The 23,102-nt window shown below is 50.1% G+C and overlaps 1 protein-coding gene across 1 annotated transcript; it reads right to left on the bottom strand.

Annotated features, from left to right (window-relative positions):
• Positions 1-120: 120 nt before the first annotated feature.
• On the bottom strand, positions 121-22,770 carry SUPT6H (SPT6 homolog, histone chaperone and transcription elongation factor). The gene is made up of 35 exons (XM_050714771.1): positions 22,617-22,770; positions 22,361-22,431; positions 21,704-21,899; positions 20,922-21,006; positions 20,271-20,544; positions 18,898-18,999; positions 18,298-18,414; positions 17,664-17,753; positions 17,173-17,315; positions 16,756-16,907; positions 16,135-16,233; positions 15,829-15,958; positions 15,571-15,721; positions 15,014-15,168; positions 14,242-14,437; positions 13,760-13,899; positions 13,564-13,681; positions 12,846-12,922; positions 12,519-12,654; positions 11,988-12,125; positions 11,479-11,646; positions 10,822-10,949; positions 9,530-9,737; positions 8,920-9,067; positions 8,518-8,660; positions 7,603-7,743; positions 6,323-6,518; positions 5,950-6,188; positions 5,580-5,693; positions 4,914-5,038; positions 4,552-4,664; positions 4,071-4,148; positions 3,818-3,984; positions 2,309-2,496; positions 121-2,121 (listed from the first exon to the last, which is right to left on the bottom strand). The coding sequence occupies exons 3-35, from the start codon at positions 21,873-21,875 to the stop codon at positions 1,935-1,937; spliced, it is 4,818 nt and encodes a 1,605-aa protein (XP_050570728.1). The 5' UTR covers positions 21,876-21,899; positions 22,361-22,431; positions 22,617-22,770; the 3' UTR covers positions 121-1,934.
• Positions 22,771-23,102: the final 332 nt, after the last annotated feature.

Here is a 23,102-nt window from a genome sequence, read left to right as displayed (position 1 = left end):
ACGGAGGAAACACTGAGGCTGCACCAAGTCATCGCGCCCTCGAGCAGCACCGCTCACGGGTGCCAAGCCCTTGGGGCAAGCGCAGCACCAGTGCTGAAACACAGACAGCTTACAGGCAGCTTCCCAAAAGTAGAATTTTATTGACGGTACGGGGAAACTAAAAACAAAGCTGAAAAGGAGCCGACAATGCACAACTAGCCCCCCGGTACGGGTCAGAGACATCCTTGGTAAAATTCCCATCGTAGCATTTAATAAAATAAAAAAATAGCACAAGGTTAGTACACCTGCAAGCCACCCCGGCACGGCCCCATCCCGGCCTGCGGCTGCAGGAGGGACATGGCCGTGTCAGCCCCCAGCACCCCAGAGGAGATGGCGTGGAAGCCAGGACCTGCATTTCTCTTTGGAAACTGCTTTGCTTTGTTCTCCTGCGTTGCTGCCATTCTTCAGGAGCATTTACATGCAAAAAAGACCTTTGTTTATCCGGAGCTGCTGTTCTTGCTCATTTCCTAGCGAAGAGGAGGCTAACCAGGAGCACTCGGAGGAACAAAGACCCTGCTTCCATAGAAAATCCCTACGAACAAAGGAGGAGAGGGGAAAGTGTGTGCAGCAGAAAGTTTCCAGTTCAGAAATGCCTCTCAGCGCTGGCAGTTCCTGACGTGACAGAAGTTATAACAGGAGTTATCCGCATCATCTGCCCCCTCCCAGGCCCCCGGTACCTCCCCCAGCCAGTGAGAGACGTGCGGGCCTTGCGAGGTGCCGGTACGCGTGCATGATGTCTCTATACAATACATCAGAACAAAACAATTTTTTTTTTTTAATCAGCTCAACAGAAACCAGCTTCTCCATGAAAGTTTCGGCACACAGAAGGCAACTCCAAGCAACAAAGGAGGAAGGAGCGGCGGCTTTCAGCGCTGAACTCTGCTCCTGCGGCCAACCCGGGGCTAAGAGGAGAGGGCAGGCAGGCAGCGCGGGGTGCAGACAGAAAACCTCTCGAGTAGCGTTCAGTAGAAACACTATTTATTCACCCCTTTTGGTTACAAGTGGGCAGGGTTAAGCAGACGCGGAGGAGGATGCCATGCGCTCAGCTGCTTTACGTCCCCCTCCGCCATACGAGCGGCTGCTCTCGCGGCGTTTCAGCCCGAGTGTCTGGCCCATGCTTGGGAAAGCTGCTGGTGCCTGGGGTTTCGCTTCGCACTCTGATTTAAAAACAAAACAAAACAAAAAAACCCAAAAAACTAAATAAATATTGATCCAAAAGAAGCCAGAGGAGAGCAACCTTTTGGTACAACAGCTGCGTTTCTCTCCGGCAAGACCCCTACCCCCAGAGCTGCTGCGCGAGACCCCTACGAACACGCCTGGGGGTTGGCACAGACTTTGCAGAGCCTGTTACACGTGAAACCACGGAGCGAACAAACAACAACAGAAACCTTTTGAGAACTCTGGTTAGCTTGTCACAACCCCAGTGACTTTGCTTCGCGCGCTCTGGACGAGGAGAGCCGACAGTCAGGGTTTGGGAGAATCCAAAGAAAACAGGCTCACTCCAGGCCAGTGGTCTGCAGTTTCAGCTACGTTTGCTTCCTGGTCTTCGCTGTGAAAGCAGACTGCTGTGCGCGTAAAAGGATGGACTCATTTGACCTTGTAACTGCTCTGCCGAGCTTCCGAGTGGTGAACCAGGGACCTGGAACGCAGAGGCCACTGCAGTTGTCCTTTCCTATGATATATTTATATATATATAGTATATATATATTTAGACCAGCCCTGCCAAGTCTATTCGTTCGCTCAGGTGCACATCACCAAGAGTCATTTCCCACCATCTCATGACGTATAAAACAGGAGTTACGTGGCTAAGGGAAGGGAAGTTGTTTTCAACTGTTCGCTCTCCCTTCCCTTTCCGAGAGAAGGGAGCGGAGGTCACAGACCAGGTCCAGCACAGCCTATCGGTCCATCTCGTCGAGCAGGGGCGTGGCGTCCCCGGCGATGGACATGGGCGTGCTCTCGATCATGGGGCTGGGGGACGGGCGAGGAGTCAACCTCTGCTTCTGTTTCCTCCGTTCAGCCTCCTTCTCCTGGAGCCACTGCTCGGCCATCTTCCCCCAGTCGATCGCAGCGTGGCTGTTGGTCCTGTAACGACAGAATCAGGAGGTGTGACATGCCAGAAAGCAAGCCCAGAGCAGCTTTCCCTGCCCTCCCTCTCCAAAAGATCCCACGCGGGAGGATTTGAGACAACCCCACCGTGCTGCTTCCACGGAAATCCACAAAAGCAACCAGCAGGTGACACAGGCAGATGCGTGCACCCGGCGCCACTCACTTTGGCTGCTGCCTCTGCCTGGAGCTGGACGATGGCTGCGACTGTGTCTGGGACTGGGTGGACTGGGGTGTGGTGTTGGCCTGCAGCTGGTACTGGGGGGTCGTGATCGGCTGGCTGGGGGTAGTGTAGGAGTAACTGGGGGTCATCAGAGGGGTGGCCACTGGTTGCTGTGCTGGAGTCGTGAAGACCTGCAGGAAGCAGAGGCTGTTAGAGGACAGCGGGTAAACCCTGCCAGGCTGCGAGGCAGAGGTTTGGCGTGCTCTGCACTGCCCTGCTCGCCAGGGAGGCTGCTGCACGCTCCCAGGCCTGCTGGAGCCCCTCATCTGAACAACAAGAGGTTCACAGAGATCACAGCCTAGGGAATGGGGGGCTGCAGGGCAGAAGGAGCAGCACCCTGCTGAGCACAGGACATTTCTGGGTCCTGCTTCTTCCTCCCCCAGAGCCTCCAGTCATAAAATAGCCACCCTTCTTTGTTCATCCCACACAGGGTACAAGGAGAGATGTTCAAAGCAAACAAAGGTAAGGACCACAAGAGAGATGGGCACAAGAGATCCAGAAACATCCTACGGTGGACATGAAGAACAGATGAACTTGCCCTTATTTTTCTGCCCTAGTGGGTTGCAGAGAAGGCAGCTCCCGAGATGGCTCCCTCCCAGATCCCAAGCTGGCTGGCTCACTGTTTGCTTCGTCTTTTTGCCTGTTCATCTCCTTTTTCCTTCAGATTGTCTTGGTGCTTAACACATCGGGTTATCCACAGTCCCTGCCTATCCCCAGCTCAACACTTGTTTTGCAAAACTCCATGAAAGCCTCCCAAGGTGGTCCAAAAGAGAATCTCTCCTCCCTGCAAGCCTTGTCTTGCAGCGCCTCTTCATCAGATCTAATGGCAGGGCGTGTTTCTTGTACCCAGACAACTCAGTCCTTCCGCAGCTGGATTTAGCCTCAGGGTCAGCCAGGGAGCTGGCAGTGTGTGCCGGGGGGAGGCAGGCACCAGCGTGCATGAGGAAAGGCTTCAGCACGAGCTGAAACTGTTCAACTCCCTGCAAAGCCCCTGGGTATTCGGTCAGGCTGAGGTGTTCGCCTGCCGGTGCAGCTTGGAGATTAGCACGCTGAGCTGAAAAGCCCTGCAAACTCAGCGCATAGTTTCCCAGCTAATCTCTTCCTCTGGCAGCTCACGTTGGCGATTCAGGGGCACAATCACAAGGTTGTGTGCCTTCACCGCTGGATCCCTTCTCTCTACCCTGCCACATTCCTTGGGGGCCTGGCCAGTTTGCTATTTGTTTCAACTCTCTCCAGAGCAGGACTGGGTTACACGCCTCATTTCCTCAGCCAGGGGAGGAAGAGATCGGGTCCAAGAACCCTGTCAGGCTCCCCTCTGCAGAAGTATGGGTGCAGCTAGGATCTCTGGCAAGGAGCAACCCCTCAGCCCAGCAGAATCCCCACGGGATGGTTTCTAGCGGTGGGAAGAAGCCACGCAGCACCTCGTCCCCAAGGCTTAGAAGTGACACCTACATGGTACGCGCTGCTGCCACCTCCGCTGCCCCCGTAGCCATACTGACTGGATGCCCACTGTGCAGGGGTGGCATTTGGGTTCTGCCCCTGGCCCGTCACGGCAGCGATGGCACTGAACATCTGGGAGGTCATGTTCTGCGGGAGGGCGTTCACTGCACGGGTCAGGTCTGCAAGAAGGACCATCGTGTTAGACAGCGCAGAGCCTGGAGGAGGACCTCGCACCCCAGTTCCACCAGGAGAAGCCTGCACTGACCTGCCAGGTTAATGTTAGCTGGAGTAGCGTTAATGGAGGCTGGAGTCCTGGTCCGACTGCTACTGCTGGGGGTAATACCTGTGTAAAATAGAAGCCAAGGGGGACGGGTTAGTTCTCCCAGAAGAGCAGCTATTGGTCTGGAACTCGTGATTTGAAAAAAAAAAAAATAATAATGTTGGAAACACTTGTATTGGCAAGGTGCAGTTTTACCAGGACATGGCGTGTGCAGGATTGTATAGTGGGAGAGGCTAAAGGAGGGGAAAGGGGCAATTCCTTTGCTACATGGCCCACGTGGCCAAAAGATTAATTCTTAGGAGTGCTCTTAACAGGTCCATGGAATACAAAAACTTGAGCACCGCTTTGAAACCTTCCAGGTATAGAAAATCCTAGAACACATTTCAGGGACAAAGAACACAGAATTGCCCCTACGACGTGACACCCACGAAACAGAAAGCCGAGACACAGGTTTTGGGATGCTCACCTGGAACAGGGTCCTGATAATGATCCTTAAACCATCGGAAGAGTCCGTTCACAGTAGGGAAGATCTGGCCCCGGTAGCGGAATCCTTCTGGTGTGACCGTCACATACTCTATCCTGTGAGGAGGAGCAGTGAATGCAGGAGAGCACAAGAGATCACAGGCTGCTTCAGATACCTGCCTCCATACAGCACCCTCGTGCTAACAGGCAACAATAGGAACAGGCATGACAGGCAAGGCCTACAAACTCTGGTGAAGGCTGACTTATAGTGAGACTGACAGAACTGGAAGAGAAACTGGCAGCAGTAAGGCCAGGTGTGGTACTGGCAGTACTCAGCTCCAGCTGCTGGGCTTGCCTCTCATTTACCTTGGTTTGCCTCGAGGCTGATATCCCAAGAGGAATTTGCCAGGTAGATCTTTACAGGCACTGATAAAGTAGGGAATAAATGTTGGCTTCTCTTTCTTGGTCTTTATCAGCAGCTCTTCCAGCTTCTAATAGAGAAAGAAAGAGAAAAAGAAATGCTCAAGGAGAGCCTACATTTTTAGCGACACAGAGAACCTGCAGATATCTCCCTCCATGCTATTTTCAGTCCGTTTTCTCCCCAGCCCTGATGCCAACAATCCGACAAGGACCACCAGCGGCACTGTTTCTGAGCAGGTTTCTGTGAGCAGACAGACCACAGCCTGGGAGACTTAGCCCAGGCACCGCATATTACTGGTTCTGATCACAAATCTGCAGAGAGAAGCACTCTCTCCAGTGATCTCTTCCAGTGACATTTACTGGCTGGGCTCTGGCACAGCACTGTAGGTGCTCCTCCACACTCCCAGTGCAGGAACCCATCCTGACTCCATTGCTCCTAGACAATCTCCCTGAAACCTAGAGCTGGAAAGTGACTGCCAAGCCCCAAGCGACAAGGAAGATCAGAGCTCAGTCCAGCAGCTCACGCTAGACTCAAAGAGTTTAAGATCTGCCCTGGGACAAAGAAAACTATTTATCTCCCACACAAGCTACCGCAGCCTGGGACGGGCTCACCTTCTTGTCTCCACCGTTGCAATCCTGATAGTATTTGTGATTCAACAGGTCTCTGGCAAAAGAAGCCATAGGCTGGACATAGCGAGCGACAATTTCATCCAGGTCTTCAAACTCCTTTGGACAAACACATTTAACGAGGTATTTAGGGTGCGTGATGAGGAACTCTGATCCTAGTATACAGCTATTGGTCATCCTGCACAACAAGGCTGGATGCTTTGAGTGAAAAGAGTCTAAGAAGGAGAGTAACGTCCATTGCAATAGCCTGAACGCAGCTGCAAGGACAGAAAAGCTGTGCCAACCTGTTCCTGCCAAGGAGGTACTTCTCCTGCCACACCAAATCCTTCCCAGGCATGCTCTGCAGGGCTCTTACCTCCGTGTTAATCCAAAGCGTGGAGCCCAGACTGAAAGCGTTCTCCTTGCCCTCTTCTCGGACATCCACGTGCTGGTAAATCCCATCGTTCACCTTCCAGGTGACAGTAAGGTGGTTCTCCCCTTTGCTGCTTGGCCGAATAATCACGTCCCCTTGGTCCATGGTCTCCATCATCTTCTCAGCTTGCTTGAAGCTAATGTTGTGGAATGACGGGTGAGCAATTACTCTCTTGATGTACGCTAGGGGACAAAGAGGAGCATTTAGGCTTCCAAGAGGAACTGCTTTATTCCAAGCGCACATCTAATTGTGCTTATTCTCCTAAAGCACCCTGGGAAGGCTGGTGTCACAGGGGAGAGAAAAAGGACAGACTCACTTGTTCGCTGCTGCTTTCTTTTCAGGTCTTCTTCCTGTTTGTGATCTGCTGCCTCAGAGTCAAAGTCATAGTAGGTGTCTTTAGGCAGTTTCCACTCATTGTTCTTATCCACCAAGTCAGAAGTCCTGCAGGTCAGATCTGCACTGAACTTCTCAATGTCGATCTTCATAATCCTGCAGTGAACAGTCATTCCCACCTGCAGGAGAGGGTCATGCACAGCTGGTCAGCAGGCGTGGCTGATATGCCAGGCACCCTGCGTTACAGAGCAGTCTGTGCAGGGTCGTGCTGCCAATGAAGTACAAGTCACCTCACATATTTCAGACCGATACCACCTTTAAAAGTGATCCTTCGATATCAATTGAAAATCACCTGATCCCCAAGACGACTAGAATCAAAAGAGATTAAAGACATTTTTTGCTGGCAGTTCTCTAGCACCTAATATCTACACCCCACGTCACACTGAACACTGCAAGTCTGGAAGCTGAGGACAATGAATTTTGCTATTTCAGGTATCTTTAACAACGGGAGCAGCAAAACCGGACTTCATGATGCACAAGAAAGCAGTTATGTCTGTTCAGAAACAGACTGGAAGACGCCCAAAAGACTACTCTACTTAAATGGGAAACGGAAAATCCCGCCACAAAAACTGCAATGTCTTACTCCAGTTAACCGTGCTGAAGTCAACAATGTCTCTTTAAAAAGCTGCTAAGAGATCTCTGTGCTTACAGGATTATCCATCACCTGCATGGACTGTCAGGGGATCCAAGAAGATGGCAAAGATGTTAAACCTATTTTATCATGTGATAGAAATACGTGATTCTGTTTCTTTCAGAACCCCAGTCCCTGTCCTGAACAAGACCAGTAACTCTGACGACCTCCACAAATGAATTGCATAAGAAGAAAAAGTTACGAGAAAGGGAAACAGACCCTGCATATCTAACTAACAGCAGTTCTGTGAACCCTTTAGAAAGCCAGAAACAAAGGGCAGCTCCGCATTAGAATGCCTTCTGGTCTCCCAAACCCAGACTATAATAAATTCTCCCACAGTACAACATGTTAACTGATTAACATGGTTTCTACCAGCTGCCAAGAGAGATTTGCACTGTGGGACAGGGACGCTAACCAGAACCTGAACTTGCTGCTGATTTAAAGTCCTTCAATGAAAAGTAAGGTTTGAGAAACCATTTAGGGAACAGCATTAACCAAACTCTGAATTATTGCCATTGACTCCACGCTCTTCTAGTTCTTGCAGCGTATGCGAAAATTCACTGCTTTCATACCTTCACCCTTTCTTCTGGCCGTTTGACCACCTTATCACTAAGAAATTTTGTTGGGATGAAGCCAGCAACGCCATTATCCAGACGTGTCTTCACTCCAATGGCCTGACCTGGGCAGGAACCGCTGTCAAAGTGATTCCAAACCTGGAGCAAGGCAAAGATAAAAAGTCAGTCAGCATGGAAACACAATAACCCGGGCAGCTCACACTCACACAAGTCTAAAAGCTGTGTCAGCAAACAGGCACAGCCAGCACAGACGTGTGGAAGGGCAGAGGACAGAAGACTTCAATGAAAGCTACCCAGTAACACGGTCTTCCTACTTAAACTGAGCAGAACTGATGGGACTTTGCAACCAGGAAGGCCAGAATATTTTTAGACCCTCAACAGAAGCCTGCAGCTAGGGCTGGTTTCTAACGAACACTATAGGACTTTAAAGTCACTGATTACCAATGCTGGAATTCAAATGTTTGGAAGAGAGACCTAAAGTACAGCTGCATTAAGCAGCAGGGAGTCCAGATAAGTTCTTAAAATTGTGAAGGTGGCAGAACAAACTTCTGTTCTCCGTGTCACTGGCAGCTTCTCTGCGTAAAACACAATCCTAGACCACAAACAAGCCTGCTTTATGTATTTGCAAAGAACTGGCCAGCTTATCCCCAAATCCATTTCACTCCTAGTTCAATTCACTAAGATCCATAAAGGACCCGTCAAATCCATACTGAGGCAATTAGTCAAAACTGGAACATTTTATATTTGCAATCAAAGGTCACATTCAGGTTGGGGTCCTGGGGCACTGCAGACATAATCTTGGCTCTGTTACCTTGTTTCTCAAGAGCCCTTGGCTACTGCACCCCTACAAAATGCTCAAGTCTGCTGAGGCACTCCTGTCAAAGGCAGGGCCAGCGAGAGAAGCAGCCCTACCTCACTGAGCTCTGGGAAGTTATCCTGCTGACAGAAAGGACACTGCCATAGGCCAGTTTCATCGTTCCGTATTGCCTGGTCGTAGCTTTCTCCTTGTGGTCGCCTGTGGGCTATCCCGGTCACGTTGCAGATGATCATTTTACCTGTGGTGTGATGAGGGAAAAGAGAGAATGGAGAACTGAAAGCCAACTGCAGGGCCAGACAGTTACTTTGATGTAAGGCAGATGTGTACGAAGGCGTTAGGAGACTTCCCAGGTACACAAAAGCTGCTTCACACACATGTAACCTCAGCATTGTCCTGATGTCACCCTCAACAACATCCCTTTGCCCCACCTCTACACATCTTAAATCAACTTAGGATGGCAACAATCATCAGAGCCCTCTTAGTGAACATGGACATACCTATATAAAAAGTCTCTGGAGTTTCTTTGGTCAGCATGTTGAAGACCTCTTCTGTGTTTGGAGAACGGTATGGTGTTCTCAGGTCCTTGTACCTGCAGCTCAGTTCAGCTCGAATGTCATACAAAGTGATATGCTTGTCACCGTAGCCCTGTGTGGTATTCAAGGGTTATAAAGCCGTAAGTGGCAGGAAGGAGGTGAAAAGGGAATCCAGTATAAGTTACGAAAGAATTCACAGAAGTTCTCAAACACCAAATTTAGAAAAAAAAAAAAAAAAGAGGACTGCACAGTGTATCATCAAACTGTAGGACTTAGTCACAGTATGTTGAGGAGGTCAAAATTATTACTAAATTCAGAAAAAAATAAGTTCAGTGGGGACAAAACCAGCCCAATTACTCTATCTTCCCTTCCCCAGGCATACTTTCTGTAAGCATTTACTACACGCCATTGTCAGACACCAAATACTTGTTATAGCTGTTTATAAATTTTAAAATGGCAACAGATAAATGCTCATCTCCTAAAAAGGACAAAGGTCACCAGCTACAAAACCTAAGAAACTGAGCTGGACAGCACAGCTTCCCCTGTCTCTCAGCACCAGGAATCCCCAGCACACCTGTCTTTCCAGTTCTTCAGCAAAGGCATCAAGATCCAGGTCTTTCAGTCGCTCGGGGTTTTCTAAGATCTCCTCTAGAGCTCCTGCAGGATTAGCATCCTCAGCTGACTCATCATATTCTAAGGCATCTACTGCCATTTTTCTTGCCCATTCGTAGGTTTCAGGATGGACTCTGGAACCATCTAGGACTTCGATGTAGGAATCAGTACTGAAATAAAACCAGAGACGTGTTCAGATAAGGACTCTGCAGGGTTCCAGAGTCAGCTCCTTCAGCCTAACACGAATCACGTTATTGACCATCACTGTTGGCTGCGTGGCTGCTTTGCCACCACTGACCCCAAAGGAACAAACTACTTTAAACAGGACACAAAGAATTCTTCCTTGATAAATCAGTGGGACCCAAGGCAAATTCCAGACTGCAGTTCCTGCGCCTCAAGGTCATAGCCAGGCTTTGGGATGCTACGTAGGCTTGATGACTCAGTGTGCTATAGGTGCGGTACGAGCGCATAGCTCCATAAGTTTCCTTCCTTATACAAGTTAAACACTGCCAACTGGTGGTGCAGCCACCTGCATCCAGTTTGGAGAAGTCTTTGCTTTGCCCTTGCACCTCTGCAACTTGCGTCCTGCAAGATCCAAGCACCTAGTAGGGCTGGATCACTCAGCGTAAGGATTCAGCCAGGTGTCCTTGCTCAGACTGCTTTTCAAAGGCAAAAAAAATACTGTGGCAGCCCTAGAAAAAACACGTTCCCAACAAGTGACCCTTCTGCACAAAGCTGGCAGCTGAAGACTTAGAAAATGGGTTATCACTGTCCTCCAAACACACAACTCTCGTTCAATTACCAGTAACCTAATGCTCTACAAATTCACCAGTACTGCTATGAGGAAGCTGAATTGCTGATTTACGCCTCTATTCTCAAACTTCAGAAAAATAAAATACTGTTGGTAGGACTAGGCAGAAACCAAACAGAAGTGCATACGGGTCACTGACGGACATGCACAAGGACTACGGAAAGTTAAGGAACAACTGGTTTTAGTCTAGTTCCTCTTGACCACAAAGGGTCTTTCACACCATAGCAAGCTATATAATTAATGTTCCGCAGCTCACATTGCTGGACACGTTTAGCTACCCTTAAGAATCAGATTAATAACCAGCAATACCTGAACTTGGCCGGAGATCAGAGGGGCCACACAGAAACTCCTAGGAACATGGACTCCACAGAACGAGACTGTTTCAGCCTGTGACACATTTAACTTCACAGCCTGTGCAGCACTGAACACAACCCAACACCCACCTATCGCCCAGCGACGCTGTGTCAATTTTGATGAAGCCAGCACAGTTGATAAACACCTTGGGTCCCATGTGACACATCGTAACCAGCTGGGTCCTGTTCTCCAGGCGTGTGTTGTTTTGTTTTAAGATCTGGAGAAAGAGGAAACAGCATTAAGTTTTACTGTTCAAACCTGAGGATTTCCCAGGAAAAGCAGAGGATTCACACTGGACAGTGCGGTATTCAAAGCATCTGACATAACCGAGACCATCACAAATCATTAACCGTTGCCCTCTGCCTGTGTCTCAACACCGCACGAAGGGAGATGACTCCCCGTGGAACAGCTCCAGCTCGCAGGAAAAGCGTTGGCTTTTTGCCTTGTGTTTTCTGCAGTATGGAGGCGTCCTGATACTGTGACAGTGCATCCGCTCCTGTGAGTTCAGGAGCTAGCTAGTACTGACAGATCCGCTGAGTTGCGTGGGTCTGTGACGGACACAAGTCCGCAAACAGCTTCGGGGTTAGGCGCAGTGAGGTAACACATATGAAAACCCGTCAACGGAGCTGTCAGCTGCATCTGGCACGCAGAACTCTGACTCAGCTCGTCGCAGCACTGCCATCAGGCCAACTCGCACGCTGCTCGGGCTGCTTTATTTTTGTAGGCAGTGACAGAAGCCTCCTTACCTTTAGCAGATGAGTGCCTTTGCGTGGTCCCAGGCCACACACATACTGCAGCAAAGCCTGGCTGTGAGGGTGAGCAATTGCCCGATTGACATCCACTCCCACCTCGTTCACACGGTTTATGAATTCGCAGTAGAGGGCATTCAGCAGTTCCTCCTTCACCACGTGCTCCTGACAGAAGGGAGAGGCATTAGCCTCGCAAGGGGGTGTGTGCAACGCTTTGCCATAAAGCAAGCGGGGCCAACCGCAGTAGACTGGCTCTCAGGTGCTGTACCGCACCTCAGAGTTACCCCTGGGAAGAGCCTACAGGCAGGAGGCAGATGAGCTAAAGAAGGCAGAAAAAAAGGTGCTGTGTAGCCTGAACGTGGCACAGAACAGGCAGAACTTGCACCAGTTCAACTTGGGATACTTTTCCTTGACAGAAAACAGTCCCAGGTCTCCCAGGCCACTTTTTTTTTTCCCCTCCCAGAGATGGATCCCCCCTAGCCAAGAATCCTACAAGAAAACCTTACCTGCAGAGGGTGGAGTTTCAGGCAGAGAATATCCTCATCAGAGCTGCAGACCTGGGCAAACTCTATGAGAGGATCCTGAATGCGACGAGCAAGGGAGACTGCTTGACGCAGCAGAGGTGGGTAATCCCGGAACTCATTCTGCAAGAGGCCAGAGAATCACATTTCGTAGCACAACATGCCAAGACGTCAGACAAGAACTGGAACACAGGAAGCATTTGGTGCTCAGGCAAAGAGAACTGAGATCAAAGACCCACAGGAATGATGCTGTAACTAGGAATGAAACAAACCCATCCACTCAGCTGAACAAAATTGATTTCAGAATGCACCGACATCTACTTTGTACATCTGCTGGTGCCAATTTCTTCAGGGAAACCTAAACAAGATGCTTTGCCTTAACCCAGGGATCAGCATGTCACTTTCTAGATGGATCGCATGAGGCAGTGGATGACACAAGGCTGGCCCAGCACAATAAACAGAGGCCGAGACAGCCTGAGTAAGACTAAGAGGTGTCTAGAATAACAGAAGGCTCACCTCAGACTTCTTGCTGTTCATGTAGAGGATGGCCAGTTCATTGTCCACCAGCTCCACTCCTATAGAGGACAGCTGCTGCCCCTGATCCAGCTCATGAACAATTCTCTTTACATCCTCCATCAGCATCTGAGCATCCCTAGGGAGAGATGGCCAAGGGTATTGAGGGAAGAATGCAAGACTGCACTTTGCTACATACTCAAAAACTGTTTTGGGGGCTGCCTGCTCCTCCTCCTGCTAACTGTACAAACAATGACACATGAAGGAGCACAAGGAAAGGACTGCAAAGAGACCTGGAAGTGGAAGGAACACAAAGACACTTGCTCTGACCTGTTCTCGCCTGCGATTGTCACCACGTGAGGCTTCTTGTTCAAAAGAAATTTTTTCAAGGTTTCAATATCCTGTGCCTGGAAAGCAAAAGGCGAGACAGGTCAGAGTAGAAAAGCTGGAGAGTTTCTGCATTGAATCAGCTACTAGTCTTGGGTTCCTATTTCACAGGGAAAATCCCCCCTCACTGCTACCTTGATCTGCCACCACGACATGGATCTAGATAAATACCTTCTCCAGAGGCCCTGCAGACAACTGCAAGGACAAACATGAAAGCTGTGCAGAGGAGAGAGTGATGCTGTCATGCTTCTGTGTTTCAGGATAGCAGTACAAGCAGGGAATGGAAGTTAAAAGCCTGTCCCAAGCTCCAGTAGGTCCTGCAGCCTTTCACTATTACAGCGTGATCAGGGAAAGGGGAGAAGACTGCTGTAGCTGTGTAACCACAGAAGCTCACAAACCCCAACCGACAGAACTCAAGAATGGCAAGGTCCTGTCACTCCCTGTAGGAGGAGCAGCAGGAGCGAACTGCAATCTAACTGAAAGCCTCTCCAGCTGGATAATTACAGGGTGGAAAAAAAAAGGCAGAATTCTTGCATGCAAGAGTGACAAAGCCTGTGCTGTCTTCAGACTGGTTATTCCTCACCAGCCCACAGCGCATCACCCAGTGCCAAAAGCAACCTGACGGCACTAGTCTCAAGACATGAGCTGTGCCAAGGCTCACCTTCTTTTCTCTCTCTTCCTCACGCCAGGCATTCCTTCTCTTTGTGAAATGTGGCAATCGGAGGAAGTCTGTAACCTCACCCTCTCCATTAACAAGGGCGCAGAACACGGGGTGGTCCCTGCAAAACAAAGATCACTCAGAGACAGAGGACAGCTAAAGCTGAACACGGATCCAGAGCCGATTCCTCCCCTCCTACCTGGCTGAGGAGAAGGCAATGCCTAGCACCCGAATCCCCTTCCCTTGGTTTTCGTCCATGAAATCATCATCTTCCTCCACTTGCTGATCAGGACGGTATGAGGCTACTTTTAGCCAGTTGTACAGCTTGCGGCTGCAAGCCTAGCAGAACGGAGAAGGAGAGACACGAGTGAGAAAATCCACTGCAGGTGCTCTGGTATAGCCCTTCTCCAGAGGGAAGGTCAGGGACTGCTCAGGGCAGCAGGACAGAAGAGTCTGCCAGGATTAGGACCAGGTATCCAGAAACACAAAGCCCATTTTTCCTCCCACTGAAACATCTGCTTTACTCTCTGTCTTTAGAACCTGACTCAGACCTCTCGCTGTCCCCTCCTCCTTCCCAAGTGCCTGTATATGGCCTGTGAGCAGCCATCCTCAGCAGGCTGCAGGACTTTTAGCATTTGTTAACCCCAGCTCTGACTCGAACCCATCTGTCCCCCACCTCACCTTGAGGACATACTCCTTGGCCTCCACCAACAGCTTGTTCTTCAACTCTTTAGCCATCTGCACGTAGAGGAACTGGTTGAGGGACCGCTCAATGGCCATAGTACGCTGCCGATTCCACTCCTGCACCTGGTGGCTGAACTCATCCCGATAGTAGAACTGTTTGATTTCCTCGAAGTATGTCTGGTCGCTACCGTAACTGCAAAAAAACGAAAGGGGGAGATATAGACAGGATCCAAACGCCTGCATTGATGCCACCACCGTCAGATTCCTGCACAGGGACGTGATGGTAGCACCTGATTGAGGAAGCTACCTGGTAAGTACAGAGAAGAGCCAATCCTCCCATCCAAGACTCCTTTAGGTGCAAGAGCTATGCTGCTAGACAGATCACAGCTGAATGTTCTGCAGAGAGGACTGACACAGGGGAGCCCACAGCCACTGCAGCACACCCTTACCTTATTGCACAGTGCGGCTGCTCAGATGTGCAGGGAAGAAACCAAGGAGCCACACAGCAAGGGTGATTTGGAAACAAGCACTGCTTTTCACAAAAAGCCTAAAGCCTTTAGAATTTGCTTTCAAATGAATAAGCCAGATGTCTTCTAAAGTTTTCAGTAAGACAGTGATAAAAGCGAGCCCCCTGAGGCTGCTTATCATTAAGGCACAGGAAACCACCAGACCACGACCTCCAGGAGCAGTCTGGGTTACAGAGGAGCTCTAACAGCACAGCAGCACCGGATGAATGAGCTCTGCCAAGGCACAACCAGCGAGGACTCACCCCTCCACTCCTTTCATGTCAATGCTGATGTCTATAGTCAGCAGCGCCTCATCCTCCGCCAGGCTCATTTTCAGGAACTGGTCATCTCGCAGCTCCTTCACAGGCTTGTTCTTCAAGTATTTAAAGGAATAGGCATAGTGGGCTTCATCAATATCCTGGGAGAGAGGAGAGAGTCAGTATGCAGGCAGGGCACTCACAAGGAGTGACCCTACCGTACACTGGTTTTCATTAAATACCCCGTCACCCCTACACCTGCCAGTTTACGTTTCCTTCCCCAGCACGACACAGTGGAATCTGTTCCCAGCTCGAGAAACAGACTGTTCCAACAACTGAAGGCAACATCTCAACGGTAAGAATCAGGTCTGATGAAATGCTGTAACTAAAAACGCAGCATGCTGCTGAGCTGGCCTCTCCAACAGCCCAGCTCACACACTGCTTTAAGATTTATTCAGAGTTGCCACTGACATGGGAGAAGTTTCCAGATGCAAAACGAACATTTGTGTATTATTTAGATCCCTCCCCGAATTGACCCACAGAGTCAGAGCTTCCTTCCTTACCTTCTTCCCCTTTTTGGTTGGTGAAATGTTGATTTTAGCTCTTTCTTGGAAAGTCTGTCTCAGGACCTGCCTGACCAAAGGCTCTCTGGCTATCTGCAAAGCCACCATGTACCGGGCTCCTTCCAGCACAGCTTCCGGACTTGGGAACTGACTAAAAGGAAAAAAAAAGCAACATTAAGCATTGAGACTTGAGAACGTGCCAAGATCCTCTCTCCTGCTTCACCCGCAGGCCCGCAGCGAGGATCCCCACACACTGACCTACACACGTAGTCCTTGGCCAGCTCCAGGGGCTCTGCAGGGAACTGCTCCGTCTCGTGCCGCTGGTAACTGTCTCGGAGATTCTCTCCGAACTGCTCGGGTGTCAGACCAAACTTTTTAGCCAGGCTGTCTGGGGTGGGGAAACAAACAAAAAAAAAAATCACAAAAATGATGAGAAGGATACTGGAGACTATACTGAGCAAAATTACCAGTCCTCCTCCTCCAAGTAAGCCACACAGCCCAGAAAAGCACGCAGGCTAGGCCACAACACACTACGAGCTCAGCATGACAGAGCAGAGCCCTTACCCAGCCCAGCTGTTTGACAGATGGTGTACATATCCCGACGGGAAGCCTGCTTCAGCTCAGGCCCTTTCTGCTCATCATCTTCAGCATCCTCTCCTTCACCTGCGGGAAGCGTATGTTTAGCAAGGCCTCTTTACAGAGGCATACTGTCAGCTGCAGTGTGTCAGCAGCACAGCAAAGGGGACAAACACAATCTACACTGTGCAACACAGCCCCTAAATCCTATGAACACAACTGAAAGGTCACAGTAGCCTTAAAATTATTCAGTGTCAGACAAACACCCTGAAAACCGCTAGCTTTTCTTCAATTTCTCTCTTTTGCATGATTTTAACAGCAGTATCTCTGGGTTGTATGCTAAAACACACATCAGGGTAGTTGGATCTTTGCTTCTACCCCATCATGAGGGTTGATATTCTGTCCCTTGGAAAAATAACATCCTGTATGACAGATTTTAAGCATTTTTAGAGGTGTCTGGAAGACCTGGGACTAACCTGAGATGGAAGGGAACCGCAGAGATGGTCTGTGCACACACAAAGGCTTTTCAACAAACTTTCTGACTACTCTTTTGAACCAGGATTTTGAACCAGCCCGGGATTAGGAGACTTATCAAGTTTGGGGACAAACCTTCTTCCTCTTCACCATCCTCTCGGATACGCTTTTGCTTCTTTCGAGCAGCCTTTGCAGCATTCTGCATCTTGGGGATGTCTCGCCCATAGTACAGCAGGAAGTGATTATACACGTCCTTCAGCTCGTCCATGGACTGCACATCCTTCAGCCTAGGACACGCAAAGCCGGCATGTTACATCCTGCTCACAGCAGAGCCGTGGGCAGAGCGCTCACGGAACCTGCTCTGGGACAGGTCAGGCAGAAGGAGTGCTTGGGCTCATCTTCTGAAGGAGTTTTAAATATTTCTCTTTGCTGGCTTTGTGGTGAGGCTAAAATCAACGTAGTGCAATGGCCAGAGGGTCGGTGTTGTACAGATAGGTTGGTACACATTTTGAGTCATGTTGGAACGAATTCAAAACCGTCATGGCACCATACCTCTCCATGTCAGTAGTATCAAGGGCCCTTATTCCATCAGCCAAAGGCTTGTCTGGGTCAGCAGATATTTGCTCATACTGGTAGGCTTGCATCTTCTCAAACAGACGTGTCAGGTTCTGCTTGCGGATCTTCAGCTGGGTCCACTAACAAGAAAACAGAAATCTCCAGTGAAATGCAGTGTAGCTGTGCGTCACGTTTATCTCCTCCCTTCCCAAACAGGGGCTCCTAGAGAGGCACTCCCAGGATCTCAGGATATTTTCTCTACAGCAGAAAAGGAACTTGCACTCCTTGCAGGAAAGGTCACTACACAAAAGGATCTTGGTGAAGGGAAAGGACTATTTTTTGCACCCTCTTTTGTCAGATAATCCTTTAATATCACATGATAGCAGAGATGCAAAGTGATTAAAAAAAAAAAAAAAAGAAGGTCTCCAGCTAGGTGGGAAGATACAGTAAATGCTGATGGGATAATAAGTAATGAAAACACCCCTCACCTTCTCATCCCACTGCCAGACTCTCCACAGGTCGTTGATGTGCAGCTCTGGCTCTACGTACTCCTTTCTGTAGAAGGCGATGAATGGGACCTAGGTCAGAAACGAGACTCGTCAACACCGAGCAAAAGGAGAGTGCGCTGCTCCTGGCAGCCAGGAGTCCAGAGATTGCTCCTGTCCCACGGGGGAGAACAAGCTGATGGGGCAGCAGTGTGGGAGATGTACCGAGTCGCAACGCAACTCGAGACTGTTCCACCAAAGAACGCATCACATGCACCAAAGAGCTTCTGTGGCATCAGGTAACACCTGAGATGACAGGTTGAACGGACCATGTAAGGTTCAAGAGACTCTGGAATTCCTCCACCTCATTTATCAATTTGTCCAGGATCAGGCAAACAGGGCAATAGCAGCCCCATCGAACAGGCCTTAAAACCTCTGCTGTCCCATCTCACACGAGATGAGCTGCACTTTGCAGAGAAGCACCATTTTGTCACAGGACAGGCAACCAGGCATGGCACCTCAGACCCGACTACTTTGTTACCCTAAATACCTCCAGCAACCCCTTGACTAATCCTGCCTGGATAAGGAGGCGGTGACTCAGGCTTTGCCTCGAAAATGAAGCTGAGTTACGAGGTACCTCAAAGTGTTGATTTCTCATGAAATTCAGGGCTTCTTTAATCTTCTGGATGGTGCTGGGCCCCTTGCGGCTGAAGCTGCTGGCGGCTTGTCCACGATCAAGGTAGTCAGAACTTTCCTAAAAGGATAAGCAACACATTATGGTGCTTAAAAGAGCAGTCCAAGCTAAGGCTGCAAAATGGCGATCCCTCTGCTAGCTGGAAATACAGGCTTAGCTACATGCTGCGATTTTAGACCACAGAAAAGCACGACTGGCTTAAAGGAAAACACAGAAGCAGCATCTGGCCAATGGAACCCATCGTTAAAAGCAGATCGCAGCTAATATTAGTTTACCCCTAAGCGCACAGTGGCTCAGAGATCGTTCAGTCTTTTACGACAATTATTCTCGCAACATCCCTGTGCTGCTTTTTGTCCTGTTTTTATCAACGTGGAAATGAAGACGTGTGTGTTAAGTGACCCACCCAAAACCAGAGAAATACAAAAGCATCCTGGGCACGACGTTTCTCTAAGCAAACTCTTGGAACGTCTCCAGGCTAGAAATCTATAGCACCTTCAAGTCACCAGCCATCTTAGGACAGAAGTCCCAGGCATAGCCCTTTACCTGCAAGGAGATGGTGGGTGTTGCAAATGCATTCCTGTAAATCCAGTCAGCTTCTTCCTCCAGCTCGTCATCTTCAGCACTCTTTACTGGGATGGATCGCAACTGTGAAAAGACAACAGGATTAGCAGAGGCACGTGCAGCACCAGGGCTCACTGCAGCGTTTTTAGGAAGCCTGGAAACAACTGTTTTGAGCTGCAGATTGCCGTGGGGTCTCAGTAGCTGCCACACCCACAGGGCTATGCTGAGGACAGCTCTTCAACACCTTCACCTGCGCAAACAGCAAATCTGCATCAGCTTTCCAGTAGGTAAAAAAGCCAACAGGTCTGTCAAAGACGTGTGGAAAAGCCTGCAAAGGTGCGTAGCCTTCTGTGATGAAGGATTCAGGGTATCTGTGCTTCCTACAGGACTCCCAAGTCCCTTGAAGTTACATCCTCTGTTCCAGTCTGCCCCTGCTCCAACCTTGCTATCACTTTTCTTGCTGCAGCCACAGAATGACAGAACATAAAACAGCTCCAAACCCTCTCTGGGCATTTAGGCCAGCCACTTCTCTTTCAGGTGGAGCCTGCTCTAACCATCACCGACATCTATGACTACGAGAAGACATCTGAACTTGTGGCCAGAAGACATTACACACAGCACTCCCTCGTGCTGTACACGCTGGCACGGAAAAAAAGGGTCCTTTGAAAAACTGGCAGCTTCAGACATCACATTTCACAAAGGCAGGTAACAAGCTTCTGCGCAGAACTGTATTAACATACACTAAAGGGAGTTCAAAGGACACTGACTGTCCAGGGAAAAACTGAATAAGAGGCAAAATTAAGTGAAAAATATGAGATAACAGAACGATTCCTAGCAGCACAAACGGGACTCCACACGGACAGCAGTATAAATCGCAGTCACTCAGATTATTTAAAGTGGGTTACAGAAACGCCTTGCAAGGAACAGTTGTGTTGGCTGGCACAGCTGTAGGGTGGAAAGCCCCAGCAAGCCTCCGGCACTGCAGCGTCCTCTTGTTATAGAGGTACAGCTCACGGGGTTACTAACAGCACCAAGCAGAAAGGGCATCTCAGCAGAGCACACGCCCTGCACCGCACCCAGGAGAGCAACACTGGCACCCAGTGGCCAGAGCGAAACTATGACCAGTGCTAAACCCCCTCGGGGTTTACACAGGCAGACCAACTCAGTTTCACTGTTATGTTGGGATGTGGAGCTTCAGCCCGCACATTTTAAGGTGGGATAGGCAAACAGGGAAAGGAGATACCAAAATCCAGGCAGCAGCCGGGTGAGAAAGCTGGCCTGCAGGTCCCAGGCCTGCTGTACTCAGCGGGCACCGAAACGCTTTCTGTTTGTACACCCGTTCCCTCCTCCCTCACCTGGAACCTCTCAGGCATGTCTGTCACGCGTATCTCGTTGTCCTGGTCTGTGAGGTGACTGCTCTCCAGCTCACTGGGCTCGTACATCTCAAAGATGCTACGGCGACTGACGCGCTTCTTGGCGGTCTTTTTGGGTCGGACGCGGGTCTCCCCTTCAGCCTCTTCATCCTCATATTCATATTCCTCCTCCATCTCTTCATCGTACTCGTTGTACTTCTCAAACTCATCATAGTCGAAGTCCACACCGAAGATTTCCTGGGCTTCCTGCAAGGCACTGGAAGGCAAAAACTATCCTTCAGCCCCACGATGCAGTTAAAAACATCGTTCTGGCCACAGCACCTAAGTTTAACCTTTGGTTTTGCATCTCAGCTAAAAAACTGGATAGGTACACAGATACTTGAGCTGTACATGCAAATACTTCTCTTAAGGGACTGGCTTTGGCATTCCCGTAACGAAATCTAGGGAAGAAAGGAAGAAGTCTGTGACTTGTTAAATGTCTGCCCAAAAGCCCCGTGTTTAAATTCACCACATTCCTTTGGGGAAGGAGACCAGCAGTATCCACCCACAAGCTGAATCACATTGCAGTTGCAAGAGTCAAGTAATCTGAGCACTGTTTCTAAGGCTCCGGGCCAATTTCCAATCAATACTTACGCATCGGTGTATCCAGGGAGCTTCTTTCGCCATTTGGGCTTCTTCAGAGGTTGTCCATCGTCATCGACGATGAAGTCATCGATGTCTGGACACGGAGAACCATTTTAGCAGTCAGCGCGCACACACACGCTCGGCCAGTACCTCTGGCAAAGCTCAGCTCAGCCAGTGCAGCTGTGCGCCTCCACCACAGGCTTAGGCTGCTGCCAGTCTGCACAGCTACCCACAGCATCTCCTTCACCAGCCTCAGAAATTCCGGGAGCCTGAACCACAATTACAAGCTAGAACGAACTTTTAAACCCAGGAAAAGCCGTCTGGCAGCTATCTGCAGCTCGGTGCACAGAAAACGCTCTCAGAAAAAAAAGCCTTCCTGCTTTGGATCCTAGACAGAAAGGATCTTTGCAACTCTTTTAGCCCATCACCACTGCTGGTGCCATACTAATGCCCGAGAGCACAAGTAGGGCAGGCGTGCACAGTGCTACTAAGTGCTAAACCGTGCCTCCACTTTCTTTGTTTGAAGCGTTTTCATGTTGAAGGGAGCTCAGAGCAGACATTCAACACCTCAGGGTACGCAACATGCTTCTGGACAAAGCAGTTTAACAGACAAACTAAATCTGCTACCCAGAAACGTTTAATTCTAAAGACAGCACTAACCAGACCAACAAGAGCTTGACCACAACAGGGCTGCAGCTTTTGGTTAACCGTAGATCAGTGGAAGTCTTAACTTGGTTCCTGTGCTTTAGCCCTACGACAAACTTCAGATGCAACTGGCCATCCATACTCACCGGATTCATCTTCCTCCTCCTCCTCCTCTTCTTCTGGTGGAGCAACAGGAGCTTCAACAGCTTCCCCTCCCTCCTCGCCTTCGCCATCCTGAAAGATTTCCTCAGCAATGGCTTCCTTCTCGTGCTCTTCCTTCCCATAGTCCTCCTCCTCATCATCCTCATCATCGGACATTTTCCGCACGCGCCTGAATTTTTGCTGCAAGCAAGAAGTCCTGTTAGCGCACACGCCTCCCGGCACAGACGCTCACGCTCCGCGTCATCTCTGCCCGGCCACAACTGCACTTCCTCTGCTCCCTCTGGAGGGGGAGCAGGATGGAGCCCAGCACAGGCTTCCCTGGCTCCCGAGGAGCCGTGCTGCAGGTAACTTTTCCACACAGGAAAAGGTCCCCGGAAGACGGGCTCTTCCGAACCTGCGTTGCAGAGGTGGGAGGGGAGGAGCACAGCAGACGTTACAAACAAGCACAAAGCGTTTGGCAAACCCTAGGAGCCAGTGCCCGGCTGCCTTGGCAAGGAGAGCGCGCGCTTCCTTCAAGCGCTCAGCTCTTCCTCGTCAAGGAAAGCAGCAGACTGGAGGCGCCGCTCGCACACTCCACGCAGGGGCCCGCCCTCTGTGCCAGGACGCACCACGCCGTTAGCAACAGCGCGGAAACGACTCACTCGTTTGACTTTAACGCCCAGGTTCTCTTCGATGAGGTCGAAATCGTCGTCCTCCAGGCGGTCATCAAAAGCTAACAGAAGAAAGCAGAGGCGAGTTACAGTCTCCCTTTACTGCTGTGGGAGCGGACGAGGCAGTAAGGAGGGTACAGCTCACCCAGGCCACGCCGACAGCGAGGGCAGAGGGAGAGCTCTGCTCTCCAGCAGGGCAGTGCGCGAGTTAACACCGTGGCCCACTAACAGCCACCCCACAACTTACTGCGCTTTCTCTTTTTGTGGCCAACATCGTCTTCAGAGTCTCCAGAGTCACTGGCTTCTTCCTCCTCTTCCTCCTCCTCATCGTCATCATCATTAATGAATCCTTTCAGGTTCCCTTGCTCATCCTGATCATCCAGATTTTCCTCCTCCTCTTCCTCATCTAGGGTGGAGAACAATAACCACCGCGTAAGTGTCTAAGGCTTATCTCCAAGGCTCTTGCTCGGCTCCGTACAAACATCTTCCTTCGCACTATCTGCGCAGGGAGCCTTCGCTGAACGCTTTTACTGACACAGAACCCGGCCAGGTGCTCACGCCAGAGCCCCGTTTCTCCTTCCACGCCCTCTCTGCAGAGGGAACAGGCGGAGCGGTCACGCTGGGAGAATTCCTGCGCTTTTACTGTTTACCTAAAAAACTGCGCATCCCACGGGGGCGAAGAAATGTACTTCCTACTGCCAAATATAAAAGCCATCTTAGCGCTTTGAGGAAG

Source organism: Cygnus atratus, chromosome 20, assembly GCF_013377495.2.
Source record: "Cygnus atratus isolate AKBS03 ecotype Queensland, Australia chromosome 20, CAtr_DNAZoo_HiC_assembly, whole genome shotgun sequence".
Classification (NCBI taxonomy): domain Eukaryota; kingdom Metazoa; phylum Chordata; class Aves; order Anseriformes; family Anatidae; genus Cygnus; species Cygnus atratus.
Note: the sequence above shows the minus strand (reverse complement) of the source record. Positions and strands in the feature narration are given on the sequence as shown.